We start from the raw sequence: 22986 nt of genomic DNA on the forward strand, positions 1-22986 counted from the left end.
CCCATTCACAAGTTCAGGGATTCTTCCCTCAAAGCAGCCCTTAGCCTAGAGTTCTGCCATGCTTCAAGGATACCTCCTTTCTTCCAGGATCTCCTTTCTCCACCGCTGTGGCTCCTGCAGAAGCACTGTGTGTAAAAAGAACAGATAAGAGGAAGGAAAAATTTGCATGGAGCTGGGAGAACACCCTACAAGTTGAGTGTCAACAGAGAATGGGAGAAGAACCTTCTTGCATGAGAGCAGAAAGGAGATGCTCTTGTCCGGAAGTGGGTGGGCCAAGTTTTCTTGGGGAGCAATGTCAGGGCAGGGGCATTGGGCATCCATTCCCCACATCTGCCAGGAGGATACCAAGTCCTTCTTCCTCCACAGGGCCACGCTTCCAGAGAATGGTCTCCGTTGCCAGCACCCAGGCTGATGGACACAGAGCAAAACTCCATCTTCCGTGGCATTCCAGTTTTGACTTTCTGGATTGTATTGTCCTTCCAAGTTGCTGGAGGAATCCATGCTTCTCAGTGCCTTGCATGTCTTCTGGGATGCCACGCATGCTGTCTGAATGTGCCAGTCCCTGACAAGAGGAGAAGGGCATCACTGGCTTGAGGTTAAAGCTCAATGAAGAAATTGTAGGAACTGGTTGCCTGTGATATGCCAATGATTAAATAATATAATGTGATAAAGATTGTTAAAGAGTAAAACTAACAAGCAGTTTTCTTTCCTTCTCTGACTGCAACTGGGAGCTCTGCTTACGAAGGCTGGAGCCAGCTGGTTCTCATCAGCACTTTCTCCTCAGAGTCCTTGAAGCTGCAGGTGAAGTCACTCCCCCTTCTCCCCCTTCAGGCTGCTGTTCAGCAGGTGAAGTTGATTTTTACCCCATGACACTATCCCCCTCCCAAGGTGCGCCTCCACCTGCTGGGTGGGTGCCGTCTTTGGGGGAGCACAATGGTGGAAGTGTTGGATCAACCAGACATTGGGGGAGCATGGGCAGGCAAGGCATCTTCCCCTGAGGATTTTCTATGAAGTCCATGTCAATGAAAATGGCCATAGTCCTCCAATTTCTCTCCTCTTCTTTGGCGGTCACACGTAGCCGAGTAAGATTGTCTTCCATGAACACAGTCTTAAGAGTGAGTCCATAATGGACTGTGGAGCCAATTCTGGATCCACACATCCTTCCACAGTGGGGACATAGGTTTCTGGGTGGGAGTTGATCACGGTGAGGGTTTCCCAAGCTCTTAGCTCGTTTCTCCCTTTCGTCCTGAGTTCGAGTGTCTTCAGAGTCCATGACACCGTTGGTAAAGGCTGTTCTCCACTTGGAGCGTTCGCAGGCCAGCATTTCCCAATTGTTCACACAACATTTATTTTAGATTTGCCTTGAGAGAGTCTTTATACTTCTTTCGTTGACCGCCAGCATTACATTTCTAAGTTGCTTGGGAAGATGATAATCAGGCATAGCCCAGGTCTGTAAAGCTGCTTCCCACGTAACTGGAGGGGGTGGTGTGAGGCATCTGGGCATTAGGAATACAAGCCAAGCCTGGCTCTGTGGCCCTCCTAAATTGAGGTTATTCTGTTCCTGGGCAGCTGGCAGAGCCCCTCTTCGCAGGAGACTCACAGTCCCTCTCTTTGTCTCTGTTCCTTTTTGGCTACTGTCAAACAACTCTCATACTGATCCTAAGCTGAATAGCTGCCCACCCCAGCTGATCTCCTCCCTCCAGAACCCACCACTCTCAACCGACTCTCAACTGCCTCCCCCCCCCAACATTCAAACTCCCTTTCAAAGCCTCCTCCAATCGTCACTCTCCCCCAGAATTCCACTCTCTCTCTTCCCCCCTCCCTCCCTGCTTGCCATTCCCTTGGGAATTCTGATATCATTACCTCAATTACCCTATTACACACAATGTTGTTATAGATTTCTGGGGGACATCCCAAACCCTAGAAATTGATAAATGGTACAAATTTGGGATTATTTGGGATGTGAAGGGAGAAATGCAAGCTGCAGAGGAATTCATGGGCTAGCTTGTGCAAAAGGACCTGGCCAAACTAGGACCATTAAGGATCAGTTGCCCAGAGGTGTGGACAAAGACTGGATTTGGAAGGGGGCCAGACCGCCACACGATTTCTGTTCTCATCCTGAAGCAAAGTTCTTAACCAGAGGTACTATTTCTGGGTTAACGCAGTCTGTAACCTGAAGCGTATGTAACCCGAGGTACCACTGTACCTGGGTGTGAGGTGACAGGAAAACTGAGGCTAGTGTGGAATCCAACTTGGGAAGATTGGCTGCCCTGTTGTGGGGGACAAGTCCCTCTTGAAAGGACTCTGCTGTAAGATCTGGACTCCCTCCATGCAAACTGAAGGTGTAAACAGGTGAATAAACTGTATTTCTTGAAGGTATGACAGTCTCCGCCATGTCTCAGTTCTCCACAGGTGAGAGCCTGGAACCCCATGGACTCTTGCCATTGCTCAGTAGAGAGAGGGGAGGCACCTTTTGGAACAAAATTTTATAAGCCTGCTCTGACAAGTCATCCTGTTAGAAGCACTTGAGCTTCGCATTCCTGGTTCCTAGGAAATTGGGGGAAGTGTGCAGCAGGTACTCCCTGTTCTAAAAAGCAGGTGTCTTCCCCCAAACGATCCTGGGAATTGTAGTTTGTCAGGGGTCCCTGTTCTAAAAAGCAGGTGTCTTCCCCCAAACGATCCTGGGAATTGTAGTTTGTCAGGGGTTCTGGGAATTGTAGTTCTGCGAGAGGAAAGCCGCGATGCCCAGGATCATTTGGGGGGCGTTGTGTGCTTTAAATTCTCATTGGATGCACTTTTAATCATAGGATCATAGAACTGTAGAGTTGGGAGGGAACCCGAGGGCATCTAGACCAACCCGCCTCCCAAGGGATTTCTTCCCACTGTCAAGCAGCTCTTCCTGTCAGAAAGTTCTTCCTGAGACTGAGTCAGAATCTCCTTTCTTGTAACTTGAGTTCCTGAGGGCCTCTGGAGCAGAAGAAAACAAGCTTCCTCCCTCTTCCCTGTGACAGCCCTTGAGATATTGACAGGGCTGCATGGTGTGGCTCTCATATCCATGTCCTGAGGGAAAGAGAGCAAAACATTTCTCTCTCCCCTTTCTCCAGCCCAGGCAGAATTGCAAGGGGTCAGTGCATCTGGTTGCTAAGAAGATGGCCAGAGTTTGGGGTCCAGCCAGGGCTGGCAGTGGGCAAGATCCTGGCATTGTTGGGGTTGGACTAGATGACCCTTGGCATCCCTCCCAACTCTGCTATGCTATGATTCCATCAAGCAGCCAAAGGAAGGGCGGGGGAACAAGATGTAGAACAAGGGGAGGCACAACAACACACCCCAACAGCACCCTCTGGCCTGACCCACGGGGGCCTCATCCCAGCACACTTTGAACCCCCCCACCCGATTTTAATTTTATTAATTCAGCTGCCTGGCAACCCAGCAGCCTGGCCCCTCTTTGCCAGCTGATGTCACAAAGTGCTGCTTTGCATGCAAGCCTTACAGTGACCTGCAAGAGGGATGCCTGTCAGATGATGGTGAGAGACTTGCTGAGACAAGTGATCACGAGAAGGAACTCTGAAAGTAGGAGGAGCTCCGCAGCCCAGAGGAGATGAGTGGCATATAAACATTATTATTGTTGTTGTTGTTATTAGTGTCCCCTGTCAGTGGTGCATGGCGACTTGGTTCCCTGTGTTACGGAAGGGGGGGACATGTCTTCTTCACCTTCTTCGCTACAATATATCCATTTATTCCCAATTGTCAATGTCAATTCTATGTCAATTCTAAAATCTATAAAATCCATAGAAAATCCATAGAAAATCAACGTGCCAATTTGCGCAATTTCTCTAGGACTCCATCACCCCTCCCGTCCTCCATAATCCCTCAAGTAAGGTGTCAAGACCCTAATCCTGTCAAATCACTCTGCCAAGCCTTTCCTCCAGGCAATGCCAGGTGGCAGACTATGCATACATGGACCATTGTCTTCCCATCACCGGCACTCAGGAAGCGCTTATCTGCGCATATCTCCAGCTCTGCATATTCCCCCCTCCCTCCTCCATATGTTAATCCGGTGTAACCCAACCTCTCCTTAATGTATTCATGATGTAATCTGTGTAACCCAACCTTTCCTTAATATATTCATGATGTAACTGGGATGTATTTTGCACTGTATTCTGGGATATGGAGGGAGTTTCAAAAGTTCATGTCACCCCTTTCTCGCGGTTCAATCTTGTCTTGAACCTGTTGCGCAATAAACCTTGGATCTCCGCATCTTGCTCCTGTCTCCGGCTGAGCTCATTTTCTTCCGCTAGGACCCGCGGACTTAGTCCGACGAGCTGGGTGGCAGGGTAGCTCCGCACCCAGATTTTAGCCATAACACCTGGCTTGACTTGTCCACAGCTGTTGAAAGCTTCGTAGGTCTTCTTCAGCTGTGGTCCATTCTCCTAAGGAACTCGGACTCTGGGTGAGTGCCTGAACACCCCTGGCATCTTGCAGAGTATGGGGGTGGCACCCGACTTTTGTAACAGTTCTGATATCTACTTGATAACCAATGCCAGGCACATGAGGAAGAGGCATGTCTGTATCCAACACAAGTCAAAGGAAGACAGAGGGGAGCAATATGCTCTTTTTCTTCATGAGAGCAGGGAAAGGGCCCTCACACAGAGCCCTCTCTGCCAGTTGTCTTTCTAAGGTCCGAGGCCCTGCCTGCCAGCAGTGCAGCTCTGCAGACTTAGCTCCTTTTCATGCTGTTGGAGCCCCAAATGGATGGTTTGTGCACAGCCTTTGGTTTTAAGGGAAAGGCTTCTAGCAGGCTTTAGCTCAGGGCAGGAGCGTAGTGAGATTTATTTTATATTATATCTTTGCATCATCGCTGCATGTGACCCTTGAGAAAGAGGTTCCTGCCCCAAGGGGCTTACAATTTTTAATTTGACATAGGGAGGGAACAGGGAAGGGTTGAGGTCCAGGGTGGATCCTGAGTCCTCCTGCAAGACATAAGCCAGAGTCTGTAACCGCTGGATTCCATCTGAACCCTCTTCCTCTTTTTTTGCAGTATGGTAATTGAGGTGATGCTACTAGAATTCCAAAGGGAATGTCAAGCAGGGAGGGAGGGGGGAAGAGAGAGAGAGGAATTCTGGTGGAGACGGAAGGTTGGAGGAGGATTTGAAAGGGAGTTTGAATGTTGGAGGGGAGGCAGTTGAGAGTCAGTTGAGAGCAGTGGGTTCTAGAAGGGGGTTCTTAGTGGGGGACGTGAAGCTGGGCTGGGCTTAGCATCAGTAGGACAGTCGATATCCCCAGGGGCATGTGGCAAAGAGGGGCTCTGCCAGCTTCCCGGGAACAGAATTCCCTGAATTTAGGTGAGCCACAGAGCCAGAGCTTGGCTTGTACTGCGAATGCCCAGATTCCTCACACCACCCCCTCCAAACACCTGGGAAACAGCTTGACAGACCCAGGCTATGCCTGATTATCGTCTTCCAAAGCAACTACTCTGTTCCGAACTTATATACTTTATCAAGCATTGGCAAATACTGTTATGGATTTGTAGGGGACACCTCTAAACCCTAGAAATAAATAAATGGTAGGACTGTGATGATTTGGAAATTTAAGGAAAAGGCATCTAGTGGACTTCAACTTGGATGGGGCAGGGGCCTAGAGAGATTAATTATGTATTCTTTCTTTGCACCATTGTTGCATGTGACTCTTGAAAAAGAGGTTCCTGCGCTGAGGGGCTTACAATCTTTAATTTGACACAGGGAGGGAACAGTTGAAGTTTGAGGTCCTGGGTGGAGCCTAAGTCCTGCTGCAAAACATAAGCCAGGATCTCTGAGTTTATGTCCCCGACATTTCCCATCTGTAACCTCTTCCTCTGTTTTTATTTTCCTTTCTGTCTCCTAGGTCCTAAGAGGCTTCTGTGGTGCCAGGAACAGATGGAGGAAGGGGAGGCGGCCACACTTAAAAATGGCATTTTGGAAGTCGTGGTATGTTTATTCCATGAGGAATCCATTCTCCACATGTGCCAGGAGGTTGTGGTGCCAACCTGAGCAAACATTCTGGTGAAATCCCTGGAGAGACATGACAACGTTCAGGTACTGGGGCAGGAAGGGGTCCTTCTGAAACATGTTTGGGGAGTTGTGCGAACACTCTCCCCATCTGTGGCTTCCAGCAAGTGCTTTTCAGAAGCATTGCTCCCTCCAACCGGGTTGCCTTGCACAACCCTCTGGAACATGTAATTGTCTCACCCTCTTTGAAAGCCACCTCATCCAAGATGCTCTTGTGGGGCATCTGATTCTCTTGGGCTTCCTTGTTCCTGCAAGATCGGCAGTGTGATCTTGTTCACTCATCTAAAGAATGGAAAAGGGAGCAGAAAGCAGGCGGGTATCCTGGAAAAGAGACTTTGGCATTGCCACCCAGCCCTGAACCCCATGTGTTTTGACCCTGTGAGATTCTGCTTTGAGGTGTGAGCCCCAGAACATAACCCCCATGTCAGTGGCAGGCTTCCTGTTGAGAGCACCCACCACACCGGACATTCAAAGGCCTCTTCTACCACTTTCATGGACTTGGCTTCCACCAAGGAATCCTGGGAACTGTCCTTTGTCAAGGACCTACCATTCCCGAGAGCTCCCATTCCCAGCACCCGGAACAGGATTCTCCATGATGGTGAAAGTGGAGAGAGAAGCCTTTGAATATTTGGTGTTGCTGAGACAGCTGAATGTGCGTCTGAGCTGACGTTCTGCCTGTAGTTTTTGGCCAGTCACAGCCCTTTCCCATACTGTATCCTGCTTACTCCACAGGGCCAGGCCTCCAGGAATGAGGCTCCAGCTCCAGCTCCCAGGATGAAGGACCAGAGGACATCCCTGCGATTCCTGGCTGCCATCCCTCGTGCCTCTGCCCCACTGCCCCTTCTCTGTGTGGGCATGGCTCAGTCTCGGCCATCTGTGACGCCAAAGTAGCAGCCATAGTTTCCTCTAATTAAGACAGCATCTCAAGTTATTTCAGAGAGGGAGGAGACTTTGGCTGCTGCTTCTGTGCCAGGCCGGTCGGGACGGAGCCCAGATGCCCGTACCGAGGAGGACAGGTTGGGGCAGATGATAAGATCAGGTAAGAGGAAATGCCCCTTCCCAGGTCCCCCACCCTCCTGCCCCAGACTGGGGCTAGCGTGGCTGGGAGCCAGGCGCTTGCTGATGTCTCAGTTTTCTTTGCAGGCAGGGAGCCTTTCCCCAACATATACTTTGTTCTGGTCAAATCCCTGGAGAGATGTGACAACCCTCAGGTACTGGGGCAGAGGGAACAAAGGTGTCCTTCCATAGTTTTTGGCCCATCAGAGGCCCATTCTCATATGATGCCCTGCTTCCTCCACAGGACCACACCTCCAGGGATGAGGCTTCAGCGCCTGCTTCCGGGATGAAGAATGAGAGACCATCGTGGCGGTTCCCAGCCCCTGACCGTTGCCTGCCTCCCCCTCCGTCCATTCTCTGTGTGGGCATGGCTCCTTCCCGGCCCTACTTGACGCAGAAGGATGAGCCAAGGTTTCCACCCATCAAGAACACCTCAAGAGTTATTCCGGAGCTGGGGGAGACTTGGGCTGCTGCTTCTGTGCCAGGCCGGCTGGGACAGAGCCCAGACGCCCGTACGGAGGAGTTCAGGGTGGGGCAGCTAATAAGATCAGGTAGGAGGAAATGCCCCTTCCCAGGTCCCCCCTCCTGCCCCAGACTGGGCCTAGCATAGCTGGGAGCCAGGCGCCTGCTGATATCTCTGTTTGCTTTGCAGCGAGGGAGAGACTCAGCCTGGTAGCCTTCCAATTCCAGGAGGGACTGGAGCCCAGACGAAGTCTTCTTGTCTCAGAGGTAATGGGACAGGGGGAAGGATGGGGGGCTTAGGAAACACACAAGAAGGGCCAGCAGGATCAGGCCAAGGGCCCCTCTGGTCCAGCCTCTTCTTCTCCCAGGGGCCACCCAGATGTGTGTGGGAAGGCCGCAAGCAGGATTTGAGCGGAAGAGCCCTCTGCCCACCTAGGACTTCCTGCAACGGCTTTTCTGAAGCATTGTTGTCTCCATCAGGACTAGCAGCCTTTGACTGCCCTCTCCTCCGTTAAGTCGTCTAACCCTCATTTAAAACCCTGCAGTCAGAGATGCTCTTCTGCTGCATCTCCTGGTCACCTGACTGTTTCTGCAAAAAGGCTGCTCTTGTGAGCTCTTCAGTGGGATCTGCTTTAAGTCCCTGGGGAGGGTGTGACAGCTGAATGGGCATCTGAGGGGACGCTCTGCCTCTGGTGTTCGGCCTGTGATAGCCCATTCACATCTTTAGGGATTCTTCCCTCGAAGCAGCCCTTAGCATCAAGTTCTCTCCTGCTTCAAAGATTTCTTATTTCTTGCAGGAACTCCTGTCTGCACTGCTTTTGAAATCAACAGGTAAGAGGAAAGAAAGATTTCCATGGGGTGGGGAGAACACACTACAAGTTGAGCGTACGTGTTCAAGCTGCAATTAATCCAGAATGCGGCAGCCAGACTGGGGACTGGGAGCGGCCGCCAGGACCACATAACACTGGTCTTGAGAGATCTGCATTGGCTCCCAGTACGTTTCCGAGCACAATTCAAAGTGTTGGCGCTGACCTTTAAAGCCCTAAACGGCCTCGGTCCAGTAGACCTGAAGGAGCGTCTCCACCCCCATTGTTCAGCCCAGACGCTGAGGTCCAGCTCTGAGGACCTTCTGGTGGTTCCCTCATTGCAAGAAGTGAAGTTACAGGGAACCAGGCAGAGGGCCTTCTTGGTAGTGGCGCCCACCTTGTGGAACACCCTCCCTTCAGATGTGAAGGAAATAAGCAGCTATCCTATCTTTAAAAGACATCTGAAGGCAGCTCTGTTTAGGGAGGTTTTTAATATTTAATGCTGTACTGTTTTTAACACTGGATTGGGAGCCGCCCAGAGTGGCTGGGGAAACTCAGCCAGATGGGCGGGGTATAAATATTAAATTATTATTATTATTATTATTATTATTATTATTATTATTATTGGAGGAATTTCTTTAAAAAAGGCTTATACTAGTAAGATGGGTTTGGGAAATGGGTGCCTTCCTACAGGGGTTGCTTGACTACAACTCCCATTGTCCTTGACCAATGTCCTTTCCCCCCTGCTTTTCAGCCAAACACCCAGGTGGCCACGCTGCAGGTGGAAGTTCTGTGCCTTCTGAGGTCCATCTTTCAGCCTGCAGGGGAGATGTGAAGGGCCTTGCTTGGATGAGGACATGGTGCAGCTCCTTCATCTCAGAACCTCTTTCGTCAGTTTGTTTGTTTTACATAATTTTTATTAAAGATATTCTTGATTTCCAAAGTATGTGTATTTCTCTTTTTTCAAGTTGTGTTTTCTACAGTTCAGTTGCATTTGTTGTGAAACATTCGTGTTGTGTATAGTATAAGACTGGGGAAGGCAAGTGGGGAGAGAGGGGATGAGGTGGGAAAACATATATTGTTTTACTTAGTGTATGTGTGGGTTTTTGTGTCAGCATCAACTGGGTAGCTTCTCTTTTTATTCATTTATTATATTTCCTTGGTAGTGGGGGGGGGGTAGGGCATGGTTGGTTGTCTTTTAATTGACTGCAGTGAGATTTCTTTGCCGGCGGGGGGTGGGGTGGAGAGAATTGTTGGGTCAAGATAGCCATATTGGTTCATATGCTATCGATAGATTTCTTGTTGTTTTCTTGCCCCAGAACCTCTCGTGAAATTCTGGCATCAGAATTTTAGAAATGCTTAGGTGGGGCATGGCCAAAAAAGGTTGGGAACCACTGCTAGAGACCTTTCTGTTTAAGCTCAGAGACTCTGTAGCTGTAGCTGTTTTCCTCAGTGGATGCTAAACACAGATCAGAACCAACTCTCTACACCTCTCTCTCTTCAACCATCTCCCCATTTATCTGCTCACTCCCTCAGAAACGGCTCCTTTTATTCTCCTTCCCAAAATGCTGGCTCCACCCTCCTCTGGTCAGCTGCCTTGGTAGCCAATCAGAGAGTGGTTCCAGCCCTCCGAAGCACTGCACCCCCAGACTCCAGTCTGGCTCAGCTGTCCATCACACCTGGCCAGTGAATCAGTCAATCATTCTGGGCTATTAAACAGCAAGCTGCCTAACAAAGGTTGGATAAGTGACAATATAACCTCATTTAAATAAATAAAACAAGTTTAAAGCACATACTTATGGAAGAGTTACACATATATGGAACACTGCTGCTTTCATGTCTTCAAAGGCTATGTGGTCCTAGTTTATAAACCAGCAGTGTTTTTAAATGTCAGCTCAGAGGGTCAGAGGGGTCTTGTGTGTATGTGTTGATACCTACCAGGCTCTATTGCACATTCTGATATCAGTGACATCTTGCCTCACTATTGGGGAAACGGGGTTCTTTGGTCATATATCAAAGCTGTCATTATATAGCCTGTGCTGGCAGGCCTCTCCCAGAGACTCTTGAACCATATCTGTTAAATGCATTAAGAGTCTAAACAAATTCTCAAGCTTTTGGATAAGCACACAGTAAGTAGGTGAGGCAAATAGACTTATGTCACTCCAGCCACGATTCACATTTCATAAACAGCACCAGAAAATCATTTGGACATTTCTGTTTGAAGTAATTCCTGGACTACGTGCTTTGTCTGCAGCCCTCTCTTGGATTGCTGGAGAGGAATAAAGTAAGCATGGCAGTCCTGGCCTGTGGTGCTTCTAAGTTATGCAGTTTGTAGACAAGAGAATTGTGCAGGGGGGGCGGGGGGGGCAGATAATAGCTTGGGACACGACTAACACTGGATGGAAGATGAATGACCTTCAAGGAAGACAGCAGCACAGAAGCACAATAAATAAATAAATAAATAAATAAATAGAGGGCAGGCATAGCAAGTGAACCTCTGGAGACTGCAACCCACCAGGCTGAATGCTGCTCACTGGCTACTTAACAAAACTGCCCACCCAAGGGTGTTATCAAGCAGTGTGCAGACCACAATACATGGTTGGTGGGCCACACTCAGCTTGGTGGGTCACAAGTTGTGCTTTTTGTAAAGCTTTTTTTTAAAAAAAATCAGTCATTTTATAATGTATATAAACTAGATAGAGCAATTAGAACAACAGCTGGGAATTAAAGGATAAAAAGCAAAACGATAAAATAGGCATGTAGAACGAGTACACTCGCACATGGGTTAAAATAGCAAAGTCCAAGTAAAGATTGTCAACGTTATCAGATTATAAAGTGTAGTTCTAGATTTGCCGGGTTTGTGAGGAGAATTGTCTTGAAAATGATAGTTCCACTGTATATGTCCTAAAATAATGCAAAATTATATAAAAAGTAAGTTGTGGAAGATGCTTCACACCAGTGTGTGTGTGTGTGTGTGTGTGAGAGAGAGAGAGAGAGAGAGAGAGAGAGAGAGAGAGAGAGAGAGAGAGAGAATATCCCATCTGAATATTTGGAGTTAATTGCAATGACCCCCCCAATCCCAAACATGCCATTTCTGGATGCACACGGCCACCTGACCAGTATTGGCGATTTCATTATCTCCAAAGTGTCAGACAGCAATGACAGGCTGCAGACGGGCAATTTTAATTTTGAAATTCGCTTACTGATGATAAATTCTGCATGTTCAAAGGTTACGCAGAGTTTCGTTTAATATTCATGAGCCCAACAGCAAGATGATCCTGGTATTTCAAAGGTGATTGTCAATGTGAGCCCGTGAACCTAAACGGACTGGGTCCCACCCATTGGAGGTGAACGCTGTAACCTTGAATTCCTAATGCATAATCTCACTGGGAAGAAGGTGGCAGAGGCTTGGCCCCTTAAATTAAATCTACTTTCTCAATCCCATGGTTCTAGAAGTGACACTGACATTCCCAGGACACCATCCGATGGTGAGAAACCCCCGCTTGAAACTTGGCCATTACTTTGGATTTTATTATTCTGTGCAAAGGCAGAATTATCATTAATGTGGCTATTATTAATCTAACCAATAATTTATTTAATAGCATCAGACTGCATGCCTCATTCATGCTGTATGTAACCACAGGGATTATAAAAGTTGTAGTTAATTTAGCTTTAAATAGCTGATCTGGAGTCTCATTCCTTTTTTACCTTCATAATAAATTACAGCATTCTTCATCAAAATGCCCCATCGCCTGGGTGACCATGGGTCCTATTTTACAAAAGACAGTCTTCTGTTTGATCGGCTGTCACTCCTCTGAACAGCTGTTCTGTCCAAGTCCAGTTTAAAAGTGAAGGACCCTAAGGAAGGAGAGCAACAGGGACGACTGGCCTGTTTGCTTAATAATAATAATGATGATGATGATAATAATAATAATTTATTTATACCCCGCCCATCTGGCTGGGTTTCCCCAGCCACTCTGGGCAGCTTCCAACAAAATATTAAAGTACAATAGTCCGTCAAACATTAAAAGCTTCCCTAAACAGGGCTGCCTTCAGATGTCTTCTAAAAGTCTGGTAGTTGTTTTTCTCTTTGATATCTGGTGGGAGGACGTTTCACAGGGCGGGTGCCACTACCAAGAAGGCCCTCTGCCTGGTTCCCTGTAACTTCACTTCTCTCAGTGAGGGAACCGCCAGAAGGCCCTCGGTGCTGGACCTCAGTGTCTGGGCAGAACAATGGGGGTGGAAACGCTCCTTCAGGTATACTAGACCGAGGCCGTTTAGGGCTTCAAAGGTCAGCACCAACACTTTGAATTGTGCTCAGAAACATACTGGGAGCCAATGTAGGTCTTTCAAGACCAGTGTTATGTGGTCTCAGCGGCAGCTCCCAGTCACCAGTCTAGCTGCCACATTCTGGATTAGTTGTAGTTTCTGGGTCACCTTCAAAGGTTAGCCCCACATAGAACACATTGCAGTAGTCCAAGCGGGAGATAACTAGAGCATGCACCACTCTGGCAAGACAGTCTGTGGGCAGATAAGGTCTCAGCCTGCGTACCAGGTGGAGCTGGTAAATCGGGTCCTCCCTTAAAGAGGGCACATATTGTGGTGAGACCTGGACAACCGACACCCTGTGTTGTGGGTGGGTATGATTGGTCAGCCACAACACCCTACTGGTAGGTCCCTCGAAGGTGAGTGCAATCTGGCCAATGGGACGCAGTCCAAATGGTTCAAGGGACCTATTTATACCAATGCACGTGTCCCAGAGCTTCCTCTTTTGGCACGTGCATTCGGAACACCCGCCCACCTCTCCCTACTTTTAGGGCTTTGCACTTGACCTTGCTATGCCATTGTGTGTCGTCTGTCATTGGGACAGGGGCATGGCAGGAATTTTCCCCACCTGGCTCATTAGCTGGTGCCATTTGGGTTTCACCTGCAAATCGTCACAACTTGTAAGGTTGCAGAGACGCTCTGGTTCAGGTGTTAGGGATGGGAGAACGCTCTCTCCATCTCTATATGAAGAGTATTCCGTTAAAGGAATCCAGGGACTCAATGGTTTGGTCAACCCCTGAGAGGGGGTTGTGCCTGTGTCTGAGTCCAGGGGGACATTTTGGTGACGGAGTTAGCCTGTTCCTGGCTTTCCGCTTATCCAGGTGTTCACCCTTGGTTGAACTATGCTGGAACCCTGCATGGTACCTGCATGGCAGGGAGCTAGTCAAACCAGAGCCTATGCAATCAATCACTTTCTGTAATCAATAAAGTTGTCGCCTAAATTCTGCCAAAAACCAAAACTAAAATTTGAGTCAAGTGTGAAATTATTTAGGGGTGAGGTTTCTGGTCTGAACACGCAAACAGCTGCCCCAGACACAGAATTGACTCTGGTGAGATGTATGGTGTTTTCATTTGAACGACAGTAGAGCTCTCTACTTTTGCATTTATACATGTAGATTAACATATGCAAATTTAATGCAAATCTGTGTTCTCCTTTGTTTTGTGATACATTTTCCTTTTGGGGGGTGATGCACAAGTGGTTGCCCAAATACCTGTTTTATACATTACCTTGAATGGTAGGCTGTCTCCAGTAATAAGATATTCTTCTGGCCATATTGTTAATATGATTAACTTCTGCTCATCTAGCCAGTAACATGCTGGCAGCAGTGGCAGACCTTGGGGTCTCAAATTTCAGCAGTGCCCTGTGCCATGCCTACATTTGGTGTGTCCCCCTCACCTTCCATTCCACATCATAGACACAGCGCCTCCAGAGGAACATCTGTGGCTCTCCGCTGAGTGCAACTGAACTGCTCAGAAGTCCCCTAAATTTCCCTCTGCTGGTCGTGACCACAGCAGTGGGATATTTCCAATATACAACCATGTGCGCTACATATTCAGGCCATAAACTGCAATAACAGAAGCAGAAGATATACCTATTACCAAAACCACAAACTATTCCTAATCAGGTTCCTTCAAGCATGAAAACGTCTGTCAGTCCGTGACTAATCTCCAAGACAGTAGCGCGTGTTGAATTTTTCAACTTTTGAATTCCCAAAATGAGGGGTGCTATAAAGTTGTAACATGACTTGGGAATCCAAAAGATATTTTGGTTAAATTAATATAATATTACTTTTGCCTGACAAGTAAAATGTGCATAAAAGTGCATAGATATCATCAGTGCTTTTTTTTCTAAAAAAATGTTTAGGGGTATTCTCATTTTGATTCAAGAAAATCACCATTTTATAGTTCAAATTGGGGGAAAATAAATACAGTAAATGGACCAAAGTACAAAGATTCACAAAATGTTTAGGGGCGTACCCCTGCATCCCTCCAGAAAAAAACACTGGATGTCATTAAAAATGATTGCTTAGTACTTTAAGTTACATTATATAAACATATTATTTTTATTTATGTATTTTTTGTTATTATTTAGCATGGCTTGACATTTTCAGAAGGTAAAATTATTATTTTTTTTGTTTTCCAAAAGCTGTTTATGTGCTTCTTCATCAAACTTAGGCTTAGCACGCTAAATGTTGTCCAATCACAAAAATAAATGCAGATTTGAATTCCTGCCACTCAAGACCCCTCACTGAAGGAGTTTGCAGAAAAATTCACTCCCTAAAATGACAAGCTCTCAGCTAGGGAATCTGTTCTGGCCCAAGCGAATGAGGATCAAAAGGGCCAGAGGCAGATAATGACATCAAAGACACACTAGAGTTTGTGATGGTCCAGTTCCAGAGCAGACAGCCTAGGAAAGCAAAGGGAGGAGACTGAGTCTGTGTGGATAGGTTGGGAAAGGAGCTGCAAAGCTTGGACCTCTGACTTTCATATAAAGTCTTTAAAACAGCAAGGTGCATTGAAATGGGCTTGTGAAGCCAGCTGACTATTTTCAGGCTGGAATTTCAATTGCTGGTGGCACAGGTGATAAGTTACTAGGGAATGAATTGCTACTGAAGGTGCTGGTTCGAGTATCTCTCTCTTTTAAGTTGTGAGTGAACATATCAGATGACACAGCAATTCTTCAGACAGCTCTTGTTTATTCACAGAACTGAACTGAAGGGTTCAGCCAACCTGCTTATATAGAGCTCAACTACAAAGCAACAGTAACAACTTTCTGTAACTATCCAATCACTGAACTTTCAATTCCTTATTTGCAAATGCGGACCTGAGTGAAAACTATTTACAGTATCCCCCTGCTGGCTCCACACACTTACTTTGCCATATCTAAGGCCGGTATGATGTCAAGTTATCATTTGACAGAAATGCTGAATTCATAAAGCAGAAAAGTGGCACAACGTGGAATACCCATAGTGCCTTTGGTCCCATGGATCGATTTAAACTGATGGAATTTAAACTGCCAAGAAGAAAAAACAGACCAATTTTAATAATTGATTTAAATTAAGTTTGCCATTTTGTAAGGCATATGCTTCTGAAAAAGATGCATAGCATTTTGTTTTTATTACAAAAACATATTGGTTTGCAACTACACAGAGTCTGTATACTTCCTAGGGATGAATTACAAACGCTCTGATCAGGCAGCCCTCCTGTTTTTGCACTACAGTTTGGCATCTGCTCAGAGACAAGGGAGGCTGGTGTGAAATTAATGAATTTCAGTTTAGTTTCTTCATATGCCTGCAAGGATAAGTAAGAACACTTCCAATTTCTGCACACATATTACTTCCAGCATTAGGGATAACCACAGATGGAAATGAGATACACATACAGATGGGAATGTGTATTTGGGTGTGGATGCTGCATTGCTTTAGAATTCACTTTTGAACATAGATTCAAATATGCATCTCCTTCTAAATTCTGCCACAGCTTGTTGTTGTTCAGTTGTTTAGTCGTTTCTGACTCTTCCTGACTCTATGGACCAGAGCACGCCACGCCTTCTTGTCTTCCACTGCCTCCTGCAGTTTGGTCAAACTCATGCTGGTAGCTTCAAGAACACTGTCCAACCATCTCATCCTCTGTCATCCCCTTCTCCTTGTGCCCTCCATCTTTCCCAACATCAGGGTCTTTTCCAGTGAGTCTCATGAGGTGGCCAAAGTATTGGAGTCTCAGCTTCAGGATCTGTCCTTCCAGTGAGCACTCAGGGCTGATTTCCTTCAGAATGGATAGGTTTGATCTTCTTGCAGTCCATGGGCTCTCAAGAGTCTCCTCCAGCACCAGAATTCAAAAGAATCAATTCTTTGGCTTCTTTATGGCCCAGCTCTCACTTCCATACATCACTACTGGGAAAATCACTACGTTCTGCCACAGCTAGTAAAGGTAAAGGTACCCCTGCCCGTATGGGCCAGTCTTGCCAGACTTTAGGGTTGTGCGCTCATCTCACTCTATAGGCCGGGAGCCAGCGCTGTTCGCAGACACTTCCGGGTCACGTGGCCAGCGTGACAAGCCGCGGGGGTTCGAACCGCCGCGGGGATTCGAACCGCCGACCATACGATCGGCAAGTCCTAGGCGCTGAGGTTTTACCCACAGCACCACCCGTGTCCCCTACTCTGCCACAGCTAGTAGTGCATAAATACCTAGAATGGGAACTGGGAGTAAATTAGTAACAGTAGTTACCAGACCAAAACATTTTGGCACCTGAGGCGAATTGCAAAATGATACCCCTCACCACCGGCAAAGAAGAGGGGAGCAAAGATCTAGGTTGGGAATGGGGGCAGGAATCAAAACAACCTTACCCAATGGTTGAAGTGGGGATCAAAGGCCATCATGGTCTAGGAAGGGCCCATTCTGAATCATTCCGGGTGGATGCAGAGCCCAAGAGACCCCAGAGGGTCTTCCACCATTTCCTCCCTTAGAGGTGGAAGACTGACAGTGCCTCCTATTCGCACAGAGGTGACGTTAGAGGCAGAGCTGCCAAGAAGGGGACAGCTCTGGTCTCCAAAGAACATGCTGAAGCCACCACTGGACATTGATTGGGAAACAGCAAATTCTTACTACCTTCATCAAGCTGCCAATATTTTTAAGTAAAAACCATGACCACTGTGCTGGCACAAAACTGATACAGGTTTGTAGTGCTGATCTGTTATACCTCAAAGTTGGCTTGTATTGTAGTGGTACCTCTGGTTGTATGGGACGCAGGTGGCGCTGTGGTCTGAACCACTGAGCCTAGGGCTTGCCGATCGGAAGGCCGGCGGTTCAAATCCCCGCGATGGGGTGAGCTCCCGTTGCTCGGTCCCTGCTCCTGCCAACCTAGCAGTTCAAAAGCACGTCAATGTGCAAGTAGATAAATAGGTACCGCCCTGGCAGGAAGGTAAACAGTGTTTCTGTGAGCTGCTCTGGTTTGCCAGAAGCGGCTTAGTCATGCTGGCCTCGGCCAGTAAAGCAAGATGAGCGTTGTAACCCCAGAGTCATTTGCGACTGGACTTACCTGTCAGGGCTCCTTTACCTTTACCTTTTTACCTCTGGTTGTGAACGCTTCTGGTTGTGCACGCTTTGGGTTACGAGCTCCAGTAATCCAGAAGTAGCTGCTCCCGGTTGCAAACTTTGCCCCGGGATGAGAGCAGAAATCACACTCCAGAGGCACGCTTTCGCTAATGGCGCCTCAGGATAAGAACAGTTTCAGGATAAGAATGGACCTCCGGAATGAATTACGTTCTTAACCAGAGGTGCCACTGTATTTCCCATAGCTTTCAGAACTTGCAACGTCTGTTGATGTTCTTACTATGGTGTCTCCTTTTCTTTGGTTCTTTGGTTCTGGTCCTTGTTAAGCAGTGCTATTTTTTTAGAAAAGGTACCAGAACTCACCATGTTCTATAATGGCAATGGCACCCACATGAGAAGTGCTGGAACTGAGTTCCAGCTGAAGAAAAGCCCTGTTAAGTATATTTGGTTTAATTTACACTGAAATGAGAATGCCTGTGTGTGTTGGTGAGAGGGTTTAACTGGAAGATTCCATTGAAGCTAAGTTAAGAGCAAAAGGGGCTGTCTGACATGCCTTGATGGGTAGATAATTAACTGTTATCATTCTCAGGTATCTCTGACATGGTGTTTTAAACATAGGTCATATTAGAGGTATTGAATTGCAAATTCGCCATCTAGGAAGGATGGTGGCTGGAGTTCTTTGTTCTCAGACTCTTTAAGGTTGTGAGGATGAAAATGAAGCTCTCCAGGAGCACATGACCATACACAACCTAGAGCAGGCACAGGCAAACTTGGCCCTCCAGATGTTTTGGGACTACAACTCCCATCATCCCTAGCTAACAGGACCAGTGGTCAGGGGTGATGGGAGTTGTAGTCCCAAAACATCTGGAGGGCCAAGTTTGCCTATAACTGACCTAGAGCCTCTGCTTCTAGGTCTGTTTGGAGTATTTCATATTTTCAAAGGTGCTGAGCATCTTAGAAACAGAAGACAGCACAATGTGTCTTATGAAGTTATTTGGATGTATCTTTGATGTTTTTGCTTTGTTTTGAAGAAACTTCTGCAAGTAAAGATTTACTTAAGGGCCTTGACAATGTTTTATTTCCAAGAGGAGTCAGCTTCTATGCATCCAGGCACTTCAAACAGCCCAATATTAACACCCGGAATAGTCCTGTGCCCTGGAGAACAGCCTACATATATAAATGCAGAAAATGACTTTTCTTTCTTACCCAGTACTTATTTTGATCCAGGAAAAGTTGTATATCTGGTGGCCTATAGCATTCTGCTCCGTGTTTATGTGTTATACCGTGTTTATTTGTTATATATTGAAAATCAATAAAATCTGTTACAAAGAAAACCCAAACTGCTGAAATGCTGTCATTTTTTATAGCAGCAATGTTCTGATTTATTTTTGTCTCTCCAGACAGCAATAATGTGGTTGCATGAGGGAAGCATCACTGAATAAATATACCTCTTATGTACCATTATTGAATCAAGAACATGCAGCAGAATATAAGGGATTGGCAGAGCAAATTTTGTGAATTTATAAATATGGCAAAATTGACCGCAACTATAAGAGGAAAATCAAACCAAAAAAATAAAAAAGAATGGAGTTGCATAAAGGAATATATGGAAAAACATTGTTTAGGTCTTGAAATATTGATATGAAGTCTAAAATATTGCAAGGAGAAGTGACAGAGTAATAACAGGCATAACAGAAACAGTAGTACAGTGGTACCTCAGGTTACATACGCTTCAGGTTACATACACTTCAGGTTACAGACTCCGCTAACCCAGAAATAGTGCTTCAGGTTAAGAACTTTGCTTCAGGATGAGAACAGAAATCGTGCTCCGGCGGCACAGCAGCAGGGGGAGGCCCCATTAGCTAAAGTTCTTAACCTCAGGTTAAGAACAGTTTCAGGTTAAGAACGGACCTCCAGAACGAATTAAGTACTTAACCCAACGTACCACTGTATAAGATAGCATAAGAACACAACGAGACAAGTAAAATTTAAAAGGAAAAGTCACATATAGGTAGAGGGAAATCGTTTTTATTTTTTATATGTCATTTTGATTTCTATTGATTATTCTACCTGATATGTCAATATTTGATATTTGTTTTTGTTTTATTTCTGCAAAATAAAAAAATAAAAAAGGACATGCAGCAGAATACACTCCCAATAAAGCAGCAGTCTGGAGGGATCCACATACTCAGCAATTTGTGATTCCAACAATCCACTAGAGACATATACAGAAAACCCAACAATTTGCTTCTGGGCATGGCAGTCGGGCATACTTTGTGTGTTGTACTCCATCGGGGAGGAGGAGCTACGGTCAGAACACATGCACAGGGCTCCAGGTTCAATCACCAATTAAAATAATGTTGGGTAGCAAGAATGGAGGACTTCTCTGCATAACACCACAAAGAGCCACTGCTGGTCCAAGTAAGCAATATTGGGCTAGATGGTTCAGCAATCCAGTTTAGAAGAAAGCAGAAGGTTATCATCTACTTACTGCACCACACCACCTACCCAACCTGCCTGTGAACTCAGCAGTTTTGAAACACAGAGCCAAGCTGTGCCACTTCAAATGCAAGTAGAAAAGATGAAACAACACCTCTGTGTACAGTGATGCCGCTTGCATTTTGTAAGCAATTGTGACACCTGTGCAGTCATTTTTTACCTATTAAAGTTGAAAGTGGAATTTTGAGTTGGGACCAGATGTCTCTGCAGCATCCCATAAACATCAAGAATCAATTCCAAAAGGCAAGTTTAATCCATGAATATTAGATCAATCATTTTTAGTGGGGAGATGGTGGGAATCAGGTAGAAATGATAACTGTAGACAAGGCATCCAAATACAGTGGTACCTTGGTTCTCAAACTTAACCCGTTCCGGAAGTCTGTTCCAAAACCAAAGCGTTCCAAAACCGAAGTGCACTTTGCCATAGAAAGTAATGCAAAATGGATTAATCTGTTCCAGACTTTTAAAAACAACCCCTGAAACAGCAATTTAATATGAATTTTACTATCTAACGAGACCATTGAACCTTAAAATGAAAGCAATAATCAATGTACTGAACTATAAAATAAATAAAACAGTATTGTAGATGATGAAAATTAAAATTTTTTAAAAAAAATCTTACCTGCACTGATGATAGTCATTGTTTGGAAATGGGGGGCTTTTATCCATTTCCGCAGTCACTCAATCAATCAATCAATCAATCAATCAATAGCTGAACTGAGATCCACACAGTAACAAAACCAAATTGACTGAAAAAGTCTCAAAACAAAAAATGCAAAATAAATAGCAAAAATAAAAGCACCAAATATAAGCTCCAAATATCACCTCAGAACACTGCAATCAGAAAATGAAGGCTTGAATTACAATGTGGGGGACGCAAATTAGCAGCGCAACAGGAAACACAGGGGGACTCAAAATGGAGCATGTTCGGCTTCCGAAAAAAAGTTCGAAAACATGAACACCTACTTCTGGTTTTGCAGCGTTCGGGTTCCAAGTTGTTTGAAAATAGAGGTACCACTGTAATTGAGGAGGGGTAAAAGTTCTGGTTTTCCCAGTAGTGATGTATGGAAGTGAGAGCTGGACCATAAAGAAGGCTGATCGCTGAAGAATTGGTGCTTTTGAATTATGGTGCTGGAGGAGACTCTTGAGAGTCCCATGGACTTCAAGAAGATCAAACGTATCCATTCTTAAAGAAATCAGCCCTGAGTGCTCACTGGAAGGACAGATCATGAAGCTGAGGCTCCAATACTTTGGCCACCTCATGAGAAGAGAAGACTCCCTGGAAAAGACCCTGATGTTGGGAAAGATGGAGGGCACAAGGAGAAGGGGACGACAGAGGATGAGATGGTTGGATGGTGTTCTTGAAGCTACCAGCATGAGTTTGATCAAACTGCGGGAGGCAGTGGAGGACAGAAGTGCCTGGCGTGCTCTGGTCCATGGGGTCATGAAGAGTCGGACACGACTAAACGACTAAACAACAACAACAAAACCTCTCAAACAAATCAAGCAACTCTTCACCTCTTCTAGAAATCAAAAACATCAAACCTCCATTCTGGATTCTACTGAGGAAGCATTTTTTTTTTTTAACCGAACCCCAGTAATGGCTGGAGAATGGGGTCTCCAACTTACAGCAGCACATTTGGTGATAGGTCAGAAAGTGTCTAACATTCTCTGTGGTTATCGTTCTTCTGAGTTGGCCATCAGTTTCTGAGACTGAAATTAAAGACTTGAAATCATTCCTATTGGTAGTGAAGACCCCAAGATGATTCCCCTTAGTTTTTCCAATTAGACCTAACTGCTGAAATTATTCCCATCTATAAACTCAACTGATACTTTCCTCTAAGGATTGTCATTGAACTATCAATTTCTTTAAAAGGCAATCCTTCTAATACAGGCAATTGTAGATCCATTCATCTCTGGAATGTGGCTTCTAAATTATACACATGGTTCTTCTTCAAAACTGCAATCCTGGGATTAGGAAAATGCCATTATTAATTAAGAGAAGTCTAGATTTTGAAAGAACTGCAGCACAATTGATCACCATTTAATTTCCAAGTATCTCAGGGGCCCAAATAAACATTTAATTGCAAATCTCAATTATTTTATTTCAGTCTTTTATCTGATAAACAGAGAGATCAATTATGGTGTACACTGGCTGCAACTAATATTGACAAATGATTGTTTTGGCTCACACACGTATCACATCATAATACTACCATTAAAGTAAGGATGGGCCCTACTGATGTTTTAACACAAGTAATTCAGCTAACAATAGGGTTTAAACAGAATTGTATATTGTAAAACACAGTTATATGTCCTATTTCCTACACTCCCTGGCATTGAGGGAATGAAAGCTATAAGTCTTATTTAATGACATCCTCGTATTGTTATCCTTAAACAAATTGGATTTTAAAAGGCTGTGGCTTAAATCTGGTTTCCTATGCAGAAAGGCGAGGCTGGCTATGAATTATTCTATGACAGAGATTATGTTTTTTAATAACCAATCCCAGAAATGAAAATAGCTGCATGATGGTCAGGTAATTTGAGTAAGTTCAATCGTTTAGATATTTGGGACACAGTTTTAGAAAAGGTTGTCTTGGAAACAACAACTACCAGCTATTAACACATCAGTTTCTAGGACAGTTTGTCATCCTAACCCTAAACCCTTAACAACTTACGTTGGTTGGAACAATTGTGGATTGGGAGTTGGGCAGAGAGATGTCAAAACAAATGGCAAAATA

At 45.6% G+C, this 22986-nt stretch overlaps 2 protein-coding genes across 12 annotated transcripts in view; one reads left to right on the forward strand and one right to left on the reverse strand.

Moving 5' to 3' along the window:
* COBL (cordon-bleu WH2 repeat protein) overlaps window positions 1-22986 on the reverse strand; it is a 1088462-nt gene that overhangs the window by 467528 nt on the left and 597948 nt on the right. The gene's annotated exons all lie outside the window — the stretch shown is intronic.
* The window catches only part of LOC310830149 (uncharacterized protein), a 318853-nt gene that overhangs the window by 38627 nt on the left and 257240 nt on the right, over window positions 1-22986 (forward strand). For 2 of the 11 annotated variants that reach the window (XR_014557489.1, XM_083709815.1), the window contains one exon: window positions 7188-7479. Coding sequence is in view for 5 of the 11 variants with exons in the window: in XM_083709811.1 (XP_083565937.1) it covers window positions 7188-7255; window positions 7345-7651; window positions 7753-7862 (485 nt within the window). In the remaining 6 variants the exon portion in view is untranslated. Of the gene's footprint in view, window positions 1-87; window positions 2643-5110; window positions 5343-5880; window positions 6072-6776; window positions 7084-7107; window positions 7652-7752; window positions 8374-22986 lie in introns of those variants that run through there. The other 9 variants (XR_014557492.1, XM_083709811.1, XR_014557490.1 and 6 more) reach the window with 9 other exon arrangements.

The sequence above is a fragment of the Podarcis gaigeae genome, assembly GCF_964106915.1.
Source record: "Podarcis gaigeae genome assembly, chromosome: 13".
In the NCBI taxonomy this organism is placed as follows: Eukaryota; Metazoa; Chordata; class Lepidosauria; order Squamata; family Lacertidae; genus Podarcis; species Podarcis gaigeae.